Here is a 15160-nt window from a genome sequence, read left to right as displayed (position 1 = left end):
CATGTGCCTTGCTGATTATGGTCTGTCCCAACTAAATTGTTAGGGGGGTGACCGCAAGGCTGTTGCCCACAATGTGGCTTAATAGTGCGACCTGGGAGCCTCAGACGCAGCCATGCATGCTGCTCCTGCTGTTTCCTGTCCATTTCTGTGGCGTTTCCATGACTTTCTGATGTTTTCAGTTGATTCACACAACCTCCCCTATGCAGAGCATGGGTCAACTTGAAAAATGCTGGAGTCTTCCATTGACTTCAATGGGGTTTGTTACTCAAAATGAGCTGTCAGGCATTACGAAAAGTTTGACTCGAGCAACGAGCACCCGAGCATTTTGGTGCTCGCTCATCTCTAATGGGCACCTAAATTAATAAATGAAATGGGAGGACTGGAATACCCAGAGAGGCTGTGAAAGTTGGAATTATTCATTTTAGAAAAAAGGTGGTTAAGGAGCGACAAAATAACTATGCATAAATACATTAGGGGGCAATACAAGGATCTCTCTCATGATCTGTTTATACCTAGGACTATGACGATAACAAGATGGTGTCCTCTACAGTTAGAGGAAAGAAGGTTTCGTCACTAACATAGAAGGGGGTTCTTTACTGTAAGAGCAGTGAGACTGTGGAACTTTCTGCCTGAGGACATTTTGATGGCAAAATTGATAGAGGAGTTTAAGAGGGGATTAGACATCCTTTTAGAGCGCTACAACATTACAGGATACAGACTTTTAATAACCAGAAGGGTTGTTGATCCAGGGATCTTCCGATGGAATTAGGTAGTCACTTTTCAAATCTTGATCCAGGGATTATTCTGACTGCCATCATGGAGCCGGAAGGATTTTTTCCCCCAAAATTTAGTAAATTGGCTCCTGACACTTTTTTTATTTTGCTGGATCAACAAGGGTAAGTGGGATAGAAACAGATTGAACTGGATGGACATTTGTCTTTATTCCGCCTAGCATACTATGTTCATATGTTAATGGGCTATTATAGAGAACAAGCTACAAAGCCACAACACACATATGTACCTTCTTTATGTCTCAGAAGACTGGAGGATTTTGTGTTTGAATAATGGGTCTTGTGTCCGCTTTGACTCTGAAGGGTGTATTAGCTGTTGGTGAACACATGGGGCAATTAAGCAGGGTTTTTAGTTCCATCTGTGCTGGTCAATTTCAATGCAATCTCCTTCTGCCATGAAGTGAGGACCTCTCTGGATCTGGTTTCTGTGTTTTTTTTAGACGCTCCTTAGATAAGTTCTGAGATTTATTCTTTGAGGTTTTGGTTTACTCTTATAGTGGTTTTTCCTTGGTCATTTATTAGGGTTAGTGAGTGACAAAGGCAGGAGGGTGGATGAGTCCTTATCAGGGCAGGCCTTCCACTAGTAGGCAGGGGTTATCACCCTCTAGTTCTTCTTAGGGAAAGTTTCTCCCTTTGTTTACTTTCCTTGAACTGCAGGGAGTACCTAGTGGTGCGAACATTGCCAGAGAGAATATATTTTGGTTTTCAGTTATTGCAAACACAAAGCAGACATGACAATGGTCAGTACTTCACTCCAATCAATTCACAACTTATTTGCTGTGGTCTTATTTTTTAAAAAAGTTCTAGCCCTTGTGGTGTGGAGAAAATTCAGCAGTGAACTTATTTTTATTCCTCTCTTTTGCTTTCAAAGTAATCTGATTATTCTCTTTCTTTGCGTTGATTCACTTATTACTGTTCATGCTGACAATCATGCAAGTGGCCCTGAGCAATTTAGTCATCTCAGTGTACACATTCCCTCTAAGTCTTTTTCCTCCTCTTTCTACTCCCAACAAGAAGTACTGATTTCACCATCATCTCTTCCTCCCTTTTTCTTCATTCAATGGCAATCAGGTCATCATCACACTTCTCTTCTAGAACTCCTGAGCTGGTTCCTAAAAATGCATAGAGATGTGAAGTCAGTGTTGCGTCCCGCTGGGAGTGCAACCTCCAAAATAAAGAAAAAGGCACAACTGCGCGAAGGAAAATAAAACTAAGGGGAGTTCTCTCCCTATAAACGCCTAACCCAGGAGGGGGCCCTGCCTACTCGGCGGACCGATCGCTCCGATAGGTGCGAGCCCGCACTCGTGCCTGGGGCACTGACAAGTCCCTACCCAGGAGCCCTAGCACCAAAGAAAGGGAAAACAAATAACCAAATAAAGCAGGAAAAGACTTAGCTAGAATAGAGGAGCTCCAGCCAGAATGTGTTCCTCTGTCGCTGTCCAGCGGCAACTGAAGCATTGACCAGCACAGGGGTCAAAGCTAGCACTGTTTAAGTAGGAGCCGAGCTACTCAGCACCAGGTTCTGACTGACATCACTCCTGCAAGGGCACACCCAAAACCTGGTCTGGTCTGCAAGAAAGGTGAAGGTCTCAGAATATCTGCAACAGTACCTCCCCTTCTAGAAGGGGTCCCAGGACCCTTAGGACCTGGGCGACCAGGTTTTGATCTGTGAAAATTCTTACCAGACGATCCACATGAACATCCGCTGCAGGAACCCATGACCACTCTTCTGGGCCATAACCGCGCCAATGCACCAGGTACTGCAAGGAATTCCTGACTCGGCGGGAGTCAAAAATGCGACTTATTACAAACTGCTCCTCCCCATCCACTAGCACAGGAGCTGGGGGTGGTGAGTCATTCCCAGAATCGATGAATCTTTTGAGCAGAGATTTATGGAAAACATTGTTAATCTTCATCGTGCTGGGAATTTCTAACTGGAAGGCAACCGCGTTAATCTTCTCAATTATTTTAAACGGACCGATAAATCGCGGGCCCAGTTTAGCGGGCGGTTGTTTGAGTTTTATATTTCTGGTAGACAACCACACCAAGTCTCCAACACAGAATCCCGCCCCCTCAGAGTGGTGACTGTCTGCAACTCACTTGCTCCGCCGAACGGATCGCTGTAAATTTTTCTGGACCTCTGCCCACCCGGCCTCAATATCAGAGCAAAACTCATTTGCTCCTGGTACCTTCGAAATCCTCTTGGAAAGGGAGCCAAAACATGGGTGAAATCCGTAGATACAAAAGAACAGTGAAGTTCCCGTAGCCTCCAGTGGTATATTGTTTAGAGCAAACTCGGCTAGTGGTAAGAACTTCGACCAGTCCTCCTGATTTTCCGAGGCATAACAACGTAAATACTGCTCCAGGTTCTGATTATACCTCTCAGTTTGCCCATTGGTCTCAAAATGGTATGCCGAGGAAAATGAAAGCTGGACACCCAAACGAGAGCAGACTATTCACCAAAAGCTAGAAACAAATTGTATGCCACGATCGAAGACTATGTTCTCTGGCAAACCATGTAGTCTCACGATGTGGCAAATGAACAAGCTCGCCAACGTCTTGGCATTAGGTAAACCGGGGAGTGCCACAAAATGGCACATTTTACTAAACCGGTCCACTACCACCCACACAACAGTGTTGCCATCGGAAGGGGGTAAATCCGTAATGAAGTCCATGGACAAATGCGTCCATGGTCTCCTAGTAATAGGCAGCGGCAATAACATACCGGCTGGCCGACTGCGGGATGACTTGGTTCTGGCACACACCTCACATGACGAAACAAAACTGAACATATCCCGTCGTAATGACGGCCACCAAAACGTTCTAGAGAGTAGCTTACGGGTATTATTAATCCCCAGATGCCCAGCCAACAACGAACTGTGAATCTCAGCCAGCACCTGTAACCTTAGATAAACAGGAACAAAAAGCTTCCCAGCCTGAAGCTTTGACGGGGCCAAATTTTGTGCTCTACAGACTTGCTCCTCTAACTCTAGTGACACTGCCGACACCAGCACCCCTGCAGACAGGATAGGGGCAGGAGGTTCCTCAGAAACTACTGGGAGAAAACTTCTTGAAAGAGCATCGGCCTTCACATTCTTCCAGCCTGGACGATATGTAACTAAAAAATTGAAACGGGAAAAGAAAAGCGACCAGCATGCCTGTCTGGAGTTAAATCTCTTGGCAGATTCCAGATATATGGGGTTTTTGTGATCCGTGAAAACCGTTACTTTGTGTCGCGCCCCCTCTAGAAAATGATGCCACTCCTCGAATGCCCATTTAATCACCAGCAATTCCCTGTCCCCAATGTCATAATTTCGAAAATTTACTAGAGAAGAATGCACATGGGCGGAGATCTTGCAATGAGATAGAACTGCTCCAACCCCCACCTCTGAAGGATCGACCTCAACAATAAAGGGCCAAGAAGAATCTGGCTGAACCAGAACCGGAGCAGTAGCAAAACACCTCTTCAATCTCTGAAATGACTGCATAGCTTCCGTCGACCATTTAGTAGGAAAGCACCCCTTCTTAGTCGTATCAGTAAGAGGTTTAACTATCACCGAAAAATTCCTAATGAATCTACGTTAATAGTTGGCGAATCCCAAGAACCTTTGCAAGGCTTTCACATTTTCTGGTAGGACTCAATGCTGCACAGCTCGGACCTTCTCAGGATCCATCTTGAACCCTTTGTGGGTAATTATATGCCCCAAAAATGTGATCTCTTGTACGGCAAACACACACTTTTCTCTTTTGGCGAACAAACAATTCTCGCGCAAAACTTGGAGGACCTGGTGAACATGAGAAACATGGGACTCAAAATCCGGAGAAAAGATCAGAATATTATCCAAGTATACTAATACAAATCTGCCCACAAACTGAAAGAGAACCTCATTGATCAAGGACTGGAATACAGCAGAGGCATTAGTGAGACCAAAAGGCATCACCAGACTCTCAAATGCCCCTCTGGGGTATTAAATGCAGTCTTCCACTCGTCCCCCTCCTTAACCCAGATTAAATTATATGCCCCGCGCAAGTCTAGCTTGGAAAACCAGTTGGAGCCATTCAACTGCGAAAACAGATCCGGGATAAGGGGGAGAGGGTATGGATTGCGTTTCATGATTTTGTTCAATTCCCTAAAGTCAACACAGGGACGTAACCAGCCATCTTTTTTCTTTACAAAAAAGAAACCAGCTGCTAGTGGGGAATTAGATGGCCGTATATGATTCCTTCTCAAGCTGTCCTGGATATAGTCCTTGAGCGCCAGTCTCTCAGGGGCCGATATGTTGAACATACGACTCTTGGGGAACTTGCAGTCAGGGAGAAGTTCAATTGCACAATCCCCCCTTCTGTGGGGTGGTAATTTGTCTTCCCCCTCTTGGGAAAACACATCAGAGAAGTCAGCTATAAATTCAGGCAACTGCTCTGCCTGAATGGAGGCTATATCAACAGAAATGCAACCGGACAGACAACCAGGGCTCCATTTAACAATGCCCCCCTTTTCCCAGTCCACTACTGGGTTGTGTAAGCGCAGCCAGGGCAACCTCAAGACTACTTGCGTAGGGAGGGATTCCATGACATATAGTGTTATACACTCTGTGTGGAACAGCCCAATCCTTAAATGGACATTAGGCACACAAAAACTCAGACTTCTCTGAGATAGTGGAGCAGCATCAATGGTGGACACAGGGATGGGAAAACCCAAAGCACTCATCTCTAAGCCTAAACATTTGACCGTTTCCTGATGTATTAAATTAATACTAGCACCACAATCCAGAAAGACTCCTACGGGACAGTCAACACTGCCACAACGAATTTCAGCGGGAAGTACCAGCCTGGAAGAGGATACCCAAGCAATGTGATGGCCTAGAGGAACCTTCCCTCTAACCTCAAGGCCATCTAGTTTTCTGACTGAGTATTACGACGTAGGCAAAACTGAGCCATATGACCTGTACGACTACAGACAAAGCATCGGCCATTAAACTGTACCGTCCTTCTCCTCCTAACCCCGCCAGCTAGAGACCCCAGCTGCATGGGCTCTTCCATATCTGCAGGTAGGAGGCCGGGATCCATAGACAGCTCCTGATTTCTCTCCCTGATTCGTCTCCCAACTTTAATAGCCAGAGACATGGCCTCATCTAGACTGCGAGGTACTGGATGTCCTACCAGTACGTCCTTGATCTCATTGGACAGGCCACAATGGAACTGGCTCTTTAAAGCAGGGTCGTTCCACTGAGTTTCTGCTGCCCAACATTGAAACTCAGCACAATAATCTTCAACAGTGGAATCTCTCTGTCACAAACGTCTGATATTTCCCTCAACCACCACTATCTTATCGGGATCGTCATAGATAAGACCCAAAGCAGCAAAAAAGTTATCCACTGAGGTCAGGGCCTCAGACGTCGGGGGTAATGAAAAAGCCCACGCCTGTGGTGCCGCCTGCAGTCTGGACATTACAATGCCCACCCTCTGGGCGTCATCCCCCGAAGAACTAGGACGCAGTCTGAAATAGAGCTTACAGGCCTCTCGAAAGGATTCGAATTTCTGCCTATCACCAGAAAAACGGTCAGGTAGCTCAATTTTTGGTTCCTTGCTGGGAACCTGCAGCGCAAGTTGTCGCTGTTTAATCTCAGTGACCTCCGCAGCCAGCGTGCCCAGCTGGTGTGACAAAACCTCAAGGGGATTCATGTTAACTGCGCAGAATCTCCCTGAGTAGGTAAGGGCTGGTCAATCTGTTGCGTCCCGCTGGGAGTGCAACCTCCAAAACAAAGAAGAGGCACAACTGCGCAAGTAGAGTTACTCATTGCAGGATAAAATATAAGTTCACTAATATGGTTGGAGGATAAAATAGAAAATTCATTACATATGTTCATAGAATCACAGTTGAAAGAATCAGATGATCAGTGGATCTTCTACTTGGCTTCTAAAAAGAATGACATAATACATTGTCCTGAAGTTCAAAAATATACTTGAATATCCCCAGGCTAGTTAATGAAACCAGTGTGCAATTGGTTAAAAAATACTCTAGTTATATTATATGAAGCATAAACCATTGGAGAATAAATTACCATGATATATTATAACATCCCTAAAGCTATAATATTATACATTTCTAGTAGTGCTAATATAGACAATAATTGATCCATAAAACAACACTGAGAACATTTTAGATGTTACAGCTGTAGCTACGGCCACCAACTCACCTCTCCCGGCAGCCACGGCTCGCATACTCTTCATTCCCACCTTAGATACTTCAGCACCAGCATTTGCTCTATCTGTTAATGAGGCCTGCAGGTCATGCACGTGCTTTCGGCTTCTTTTTTAAAAGTACCTCCCCTACTAATCACAAGCATTTACAAGGTATATCAGGCCTCCTCCCCCTATGGAGAAAGCCTGAGTATTGCGGTCTGTTTGGTCTGCTCAAGGTGCTTTGAAATTGTTTTGATTCTCTGGTTTCCTGATCTCTGGTTTCCTGATCTTGTTTTCAGAGCGTTCAGCTGATATCCAGCTGAGCAATCCAAGCAGGGTATGCATAACACAGCTGAAGCGCTGTCTTCTGCATACTCCTACTGTGTTTACGGAACACTCAGCTGGATCGCTGTCTTCTGCATACTCCTACTGTGTTCTCCAAGCGCTCAGCTGGTATACAGCTGAGCACTTCGAACAGGGTATACAGAAGACAGCTGGAGTTCTGTCTTCTGCATACTCCTACCATGTTCGCCGAGCGGGATACAAGCTGAAACAATAGTATCAGCGGTATTCCGCTGAGAACTCAGCGCGCGGCACTGATAAGGCACATCATTTTTTTTCAGCTAGCTGAAAGTTACCGATGAGCAAATCATGCACAAACCGTGCACGATAGCCGCAAGTTTAGACTCAAAGGTCTTCGCTCAAAAGACGGCTTTTGAGCGCATTTTGAGTGATAATCGTTGTGTCTAAATGGGGTATACGTTTTTGTCCATTAACTGCTCTATCTTCTTGCCTGAATTACCATAGTGAACCTGATCTTCGTGAACCAACGTCTGGCTTGTTCCTCATGCTGAAGTGTGCCGCCTGCCCTGACTGTCTGACTACAGATGGTTGGAAATTGCTCATGTAGAATATAAAGCAGAAAGTGTCATTGCTTACCCATGGCCATAGATTAAAGGGGTTGTCCCGCGGCAGCAAGTGGGTCTATACACTTCTGTATGGCCATATTAATGCACTTTGTAATATACATCGTGCATTAATTATGAGCCATACAGAAGTTATTCACTTACCTGCTCCGTTGCTAGCGTCCCCGTCACCATGGATCCGTCTAAATTCGCTGTCTTCTGGCGTTTTTAGACGCGCTTGTGCAGTCCGGTCTTCTGCCTTGTGAATGGGGCCGCTCGTGCCGGAGAGCTGGTTCCGCGTCGTCATCGTAGCTCCGCCCCGTCACGTGTGCCGATTCCAGCCAATCAGGAGGCTGGAATCGGCAATGGACCGCACAGAGCCCACGGTGCACCATGGGAGAAAACCCGCGGTGCATCGTGGGTGAAGATCCCGGCGGCCATCTTGGAGAAGGAAGAAAGAAGTCGTCGCAGAGCGGGGATTCGGGTAATATATATATATATTTTTTTATTTTTTTTTTTTTTTTTTTAACCCATCCTTTGGGTTTGTCTCACGCCGAACGGGGGGCCTATTGAAAAAAAAAAAACACGTTTCGGAGCGAGACAACCCCTTTAAACTAAGATATTGGGCCTGTTGTTGTATTTCTGAAAATGTACCTAGTACAGTGTTTTTTTTTATTACCACAGACGTTAGATTCTGCTGAGCATGGTGGAACATACCAGGTTTAGGTGCTTTTGCCTAAAATGTAGGCCTTTTTTCACATCTGCAGATTTTGTACAACTACCATCCACTAGCATATAAAATGTAAGGTCAAATACATTGTTTTTCTTTATAAGCCTTTGTGACCTTTATTTTTAAAAATCCAATAAACTCGTTGGATTAAAAAACAGCTTCCGAAGAGCCCTTTTCACATCCTTATTTCTGAGAGCATAGATAATGGGATTTAAGGCTGGAGTAATTACAGTGAAGAGGACGGCAGTCATCCTGTCATGTTCCAGGGAATCCTTAGTGGACGGTCTTAAAAAAGTGGAAAGGGCAGTTCCAAAAAACAAAAAGACCACAGTAAGGTGGGAAGTGCAGGTGGAGAAGGCTTTGCTTCTACCTTGTTCTGATCGGATTCTATGAAGATGGGTTGCAATGAAAGTATAGGAAACGATAATTAGAAGGACTGTGCTTACACCAATAGAGCCTGTAACTATTTTGAGCAAGCGCTCATTGATATGTGTGTCGGCACATGCCAACTTCAACAGTGGTTTAATATCGCAATAGAAATGAGATATTTTATTCATGTTGCAGAAAGGAAGCTTGGAGGTCCAAATTGTATGAAACAGAGAGTATAAGGAGCCAACAAGCCAGGATGTGAATGCTAGTTCAAGACATACTCCCCTTGCCATGATTACATGGTATCTCAATGGCTTACAAATAGCAACATATCTGTCATAAGACATTGATGTGAGAAGCATGGCTTCAGTGCATCCCAAGAAATGAAAGAAGTAGAGCTGGGCTATGCAACCTTGGAATGATATTCTCTTGTCATCAAAAAGTAAACTGGTCAACATCTTGGGGACTGTTGTGGCTGCATAGAAGAAATCCAGGAAGGAAAGGTTTCCCAATAAGAAGTACATTGGAGTGTGGAGACTACGATCTGTGATAACCACTGTCACAATACTTAGGTTGCCAATAATACTTACAAGGTAGAACATAAGGAAAGTAACAAGGAGCACAACCTGGACCTGAGGGAGATTGGTGATTCCTAGAAGTATAAATTCTCTTACAAATGTCTCATTCAGCTCTTCCATTGGAATCTGGAAGAAGAATGAACAAAACTCATTAACACGCGTCTCCAATCAAAATACACTATTTTACAATTCATTATTCTGATTCCATCTTGACCTTATAGGGGAGAGTTCCACATTTAAATGTTATTTTTTGTGAAATGAGTGATACGTTTTTCTATGACACTTTATGTATCAATTCCTTATGATTTTCCAGATCTCGGCTTGCTGTCATCCAATAGGAACCTTAATTCTTTACTTCTACGGTAGTGAAGAAGATTCTGTCCTGGTCATGTGACGATCAACGAAGTGCAGGACTCAGTATAATTACTAGAGATGAGCGAGCACCAAAATGCTCGGGTGCTCGTTACTCGAGTCGAGCTTTCAGTGATGCTCGAGAGTTCGTTTCGAGTAACGAACCCCATTGAAGTCAATGGGCGACTCGAGCATTTTTGTATATCACCGATGCTCGCTAAGGTTTTCATTTGTGAAAACCTGGGAAATTCAAGAAAGTGATGGGAACGACACAGAAACGGATAGGGCAGGCGAGGGGCTACATGTTGGGCTGCATCTCAAGTTCCCAGGTCTCACTATTAAGCCACAATAGTGGCAAGAGTGAGACCCCCCCCCCCCCCCCGCACTGTCAGCATAAAGATCGTTCTCCTCTGCCACAGCTGTAACAGCTGTGGCAGAGAAGAACGATGTAAGCCCATTGAATTCAATGGAGCCGGCAATACAGGCTCCTCTGATCTGATTGGTCCCGCTGAGCCAATCAGAGGCAACAGTCACACACCCATTCATAAATTCATGAATGGGTGTGTGAGTGGAATCTGCCTCTGATTGGTCAGGCTGTGACCAATCAGAGGCAGCTCATTCAGCAGGCGGGGATTTTAAATCCCCGGCTGCTGAATACTACTCACAGCTGTTCAGAGCAGTTCAGGAGGACTGCCGCTGGCCGCGCTGAACTCCGTCTGCCGGGACCAGGTGAGTATATATATATTTTTTCTTTTTACACATTTCTGGATGAATTGCAGGGAAGGGCTTATATATTTAACCCCTTCCCGACAATTCATCCCGCGATCGCCGGCAGCCCATTGCTTTTAATGGAGCCAGCTGTATTGCCGGATCCATTGAATTCAATGGGCTAACATCGTTCTGCCGAGACAAGGTGAGTATATATATATTTTTTTTTTACACATTTCTGGATGAATTGCAGGGAAGGGCTTATATATTTAAGCCCTTCCCGACAATTCATCCCGCGCTCGCCGGCAGGCCATTGCTTTCAATGGAGCCGGCTGTATTGATAGCTCCATTGAATTCAATGGTCAGTGCTCGTGTAATCGAGACGAGTACCACGTGGTGCGCATCTCGAGTAACGAGCATCTCGAGCACCCTAATACTCGAACGAGCATCAAGCTCGGACGAGTATGCTCGCTCATCTCTAATAATTACCATATGCAGTATGCATTCTCTAACAAACTATGAATGGATATGTCCATCACATTAGTTAGCAATGAAGTTCCTTACTGAATGATGGCAAACAAAAATGTTGAAAACAGAACAGCATTTATATAGAAAGTTTTGGAAATTTACGTATCATTTTATTATGCAAGGAATACATTAATTTAAACTAAAATCGGCATTCCTTGATAACATTTTGGCCAACATTTGCATTGTTCTTTGAGATAAAATCAACCCACTTTTCACAAGATCAAATTGGGTGAGTCCAACCCTGTTTTTGGTGAAATGGTGGAAAAATTGAATTTTGACATTTATCGCTTTATTCCAGTATTCCCCAGGTCAGCAGCCAGGCTCCAACCCAAGTTATGGGAGCCTAAAAAAAGTACTACCCTTATCACCTCTGAGCACAGAGCCTGAATGCATTCATTGCAGAGCTGCTGGCGATTGAAATGCTGCCCTTCGGGTTAGTGGACACAGGTGCTCTAATGCTTTTCCTAGGAGAACTATGTTAGTGTTTTCACTTAACCTAGTGTTATTTGTTCTTTGCAAAATTAATCACGTTGTTAGAGATTTGATGTGGATCCACTGTGTTGCCCAATTAGTAGATTGAACAGATCGGCAGGGCAGACAGCCAACTCTAAACCCGGATGCTAACCGCTGGAGGGCATGACTTGGAATGCAAGGTGACCAGGGGATCTAGCCCTATGCTGGAAGCAGGAGATGGAAAGTCCCTGCATATAAATAGCAGAGAAATCACCCTGTCAAGGGCGGTCCTGCGCGGGAACCTAGGCACTGATTAACCCTGTCAGGACTGATCACAAGGAAGCCAGGAAGTTGGATAACACCACGCCGTCTGCAGAACAAAGGAGTGAGCAAGTTCAGGACCAAGCCGGAAGGACTTGAGCAAACTGTAGACCAAGCATAAACTGAAAATACAGGAACAAACAGGAGCAGCTGTGACATGTGCATATATGAAGGCTCATACACCAACACTGCAGCAGGTGCTGTCAAGTCTGAGGCCTTTTTGTAGTGATGACGAGATGACCAACAATGTGCAGCTGTGTGGAAGAGGCAGAACCAATTTAACCATGGCAGTGCTGGAAAAAAGGCAATCACAAATTCGGAGAATGACCACCATATCTGCCAGACCTAACACATGTTATTTGGTAAAAAAAAAAAATATCAATAATATTCCTGCTGTCTTCCTTGGCACACTTTTTGGTAGCTCTACTGCTTTTTCCTTGGCAGAGCAAGTCCGTATTTGTGTCTTCTCCGCACCTGGTATAATTTTTATTTTGAAAAATGGCATTTACTGTAAATTAACCCCTTGAGTGGCGGGTTTCTTACCACCCTGTCGTGCCCACCAGGGCAGGTTTTTTAAAATGGTCTAATCATTGAATTTCAACTAATTTTGCAGTTGCGTCTCAAGAGCCATAACTTTTTCATTTTTCCATTGACATGGCCATATAAGGGCTTGTTTTTTGCGGGACAAGTTGTGATTTTTTAAACAGGGGGGAGGAAAAAAAGAAATTGGGAAAAAAGAAAAAAAGGGGCCATGTCATTAAGGGGTTAAATAATCTATTAACTTCCTTCTCTGGGTCATTACGACGCACGGATACCACATGTGTGATTGTATTTTTGATTTTTTTACAAAGTAAAGGGAGACAAGTGTTTTTATAATTTTTTTAAATAATTTTTTACTTTTTTTTTTTTTTACTTTTTTTTTTGTCCCTTTAAGGGACTTCCACAGGGACCCATCAGGACCCCTGATCACATTCCGGGGGTCCGATGGTGACAGCCCTTTACATGCAGCAGTGACAGCCCTTTACATGCTGCAGTGACAGCCCTTTACATTTTGCAGTCACATAGACTGCAGCATGTAAAGGGTTAACACAGCAGAGATCGGAGGTTTTCTCTGATCTCTGCTGTAAGAGCTGGTACCTAGCTGTCCTCTGACAGCCAAGCACCAAGCTCTCCCTGCCACAGAGACCATCGGCTTGCTTCTGACAAGCCGATGGTCTCTATGGCAACCTGTAAACAAAGCAGGAGGTTGCCGACATATCGGCAATATCTTCTGCTGGTTTTTCAAAGCCCTTGCACTGCTCTGTGTGGGTCTGTGCAGGCAGAGCACACTGTCACAGCTTGTGGGACTGTGCAGGCAGAGCACACTGTCACAGCTTGTGGCATTGTGCTCTGCAGCTCCCATAGTGATACATAGCCCGGTCACTATGAGCAGTGGAGCTCGTCCCCGGAAATTTCCGGGCGTGCCACTCAAGGGGTTAAACACCATGCCTACTGTCTAAGTTGGCATAATGCTTGGTCTCTGAGACACTTTGTGGGCCTTCTTTTATTTTTAGTGACACCCCTGTGCCCCAAGTGACTCCCACACTACTGTACACTATATTTACCAATTATTTAGATGGGCAAAGTGTTCCCCAGACGTGTCTTTATTCCCATGCAATATGGCTGCCTTCGGCTGCATTAGTAACTGTCTAGAGGGCAAATTAGTAAACCTGATTTTTAATCCAATTGACGTTTATGGGAAATGGAATCGACCATTCCAATTGACGATTGTTTGAAATTGGGCGGATCCTAACCTGAACCGATTATTTCAATAATCCTTCATCATTATCCATCATGTTCATGTATACAATCATTTTTTGTTCACATTATCATCATTTCATCTACGATGAATAAGGATCTTAAAGGGATTGTCCCGCGCCGAAACCGGTTTTCTTATTTTGCATAGGCCCCCCGTTCAGTACAGGACAAACCCAAGGGATGTGTTGAAATAAAAAAAAAAAATTACTTACCCGAATCCCCTCTCTGCAACTTCTTCCTTCTTTTCCTCCAAGATAGCCGCCGGGATCTTCACCCACGATGCACCGCGGGTCTTCTCCCATGGTGCACCGTGGGCTCTGTGCGGTCCATTGCCGATTCCAGCCTCCTGATTGGCTGGAATCGGCACACGTGATGGGGCGAAGCTACGCAATGACGTGTAGAAGGGGGCAGAGCCAGAACGCCGCTTGTGCCTGGACTGACCAGAAGGGAGAAGACCCTTCTGCGCAAGCGTGTCTAATCGGGCGATTAGACGCTGAAATTAGACGGAGCCATGGAGACGTGGACGCCAGCAACGGAACAGGTAAGTGAATAACTTCTGTATGGCTCATATTTAATGCACGATGTATATTACAAAGTGCATTAATATGGCCATACAGAAGTGTATAGACCCACTTGCTTTCGTGAGACAACCCCTTTAAGATGAAGCTGTAACTGAAAAGCTGAATAGCTAGCTTTTGCCTAGAATGGAGGTATCTACTGACCACAAACTTATATATCCCCATTCTATGTAGATCCATAAATTCACCATAGTTTTTCAGAATGCTAAAACACTAAAAATCGCATGTTTAGGTGCTCTTGGGTGTAGAGCACATGGGCTAAAAATGTATCAAAAAAAGAAAAACTCTGGGCAAATCCAATAGAGGGGATCAAAGCATGACACAGGGATTCTAAAAACTCCAAAGACAAAATCCTTGTGTCATCCACCAACCTCTCAGGTCCTGCACAAGGTATTAATTTTGCTAGCAGTGTTCTTTTAATTGCCCCATAAGCAGCGGGGAGCAGGGGGGAGCCCTCTCTCTCTCCCTCTCCCCCCCCCCCCCACTCCCTGCTGCAACCCCCCACTCACCCACGGCGCCACCCGAATCTTTTCACCCAAGTACGGAAGTACTCGAAAATCGCGGCGCTCGGGCGAAAAAGGGGCGTGTCCGAGTAGGTTCACTCATCTCTAATCCTAACCATGTTATCTCGAATGTAGATAGCCTTTGAGATTCTTCTCGTAATACCTTTGGCATAGGCTCAAGGTTATGGTGATATACATTGCTGCGTAAAGCAGTTATTGTTGTACCCAGTTATTTAATGCCCTCAAATTGCAAGTCGAAGAAATACTTATTTCAAAGATAATACAGTGTATCTTACAAAAAATATTCATTGGCATAAACTGGGATTTGGAGTATTTATTTTGTCGTAAGAGATTTCGCTGAACTT

The 15160-nt window shown here is 44.8% G+C and overlaps 1 protein-coding gene across 1 annotated transcript; it reads right to left on the bottom strand.

Annotated features, from left to right (window-relative positions):
- Positions 1-1844: 1844 nt before the first annotated feature.
- Positions 1845-9676, bottom strand: LOC136571889 (olfactory receptor 12D2-like). Its single transcript, XM_066572505.1, has 4 exons — positions 8766-9676; positions 4451-4535; positions 2474-2725; positions 1845-1943 (listed from the first exon to the last, which is right to left on the bottom strand). Exons 1-4 carry the CDS (start codon positions 9674-9676, stop codon positions 1845-1847), a joined length of 1347 nt encoding a protein of 448 aa, XP_066428602.1.
- Between the last annotated feature and the right edge of the window lie 5484 nt (positions 9677-15160).

Source organism: Eleutherodactylus coqui, chromosome 6 (assembly GCF_035609145.1).
Source record: "Eleutherodactylus coqui strain aEleCoq1 chromosome 6, aEleCoq1.hap1, whole genome shotgun sequence".
Taxonomy (NCBI): Eukaryota; Metazoa; Chordata; class Amphibia; order Anura; family Eleutherodactylidae; genus Eleutherodactylus; species Eleutherodactylus coqui.
Note: the sequence above shows the minus strand (reverse complement) of the source record. Positions and strands in the feature narration are given on the sequence as shown.

Excerpts from the sequence above, each read along its gene's own strand:
- LOC136571889 (XM_066572505.1), bottom strand. The coding sequence starts at position 9,676 with ATGGAAGAGCTGAATGAGACATTTGTAAGAGAATTTATACTTCTAGGA. Across the intron at positions 4,536-8,765 it reads AAAAGGGCTCTTCGGAAGCT|AGAAAAGTGTGTGTTTGCCG; the intron begins GTTTTTTAATCC and ends GTTCGCCAAAAG. Across the intron at positions 2,726-4,450 it reads TCAAGATGGATCCTGAGAAG|TTAGAAATTCCCAGCACGAT; the intron begins GTCCGAGCTGTG and ends GTTGCCTTCCAG.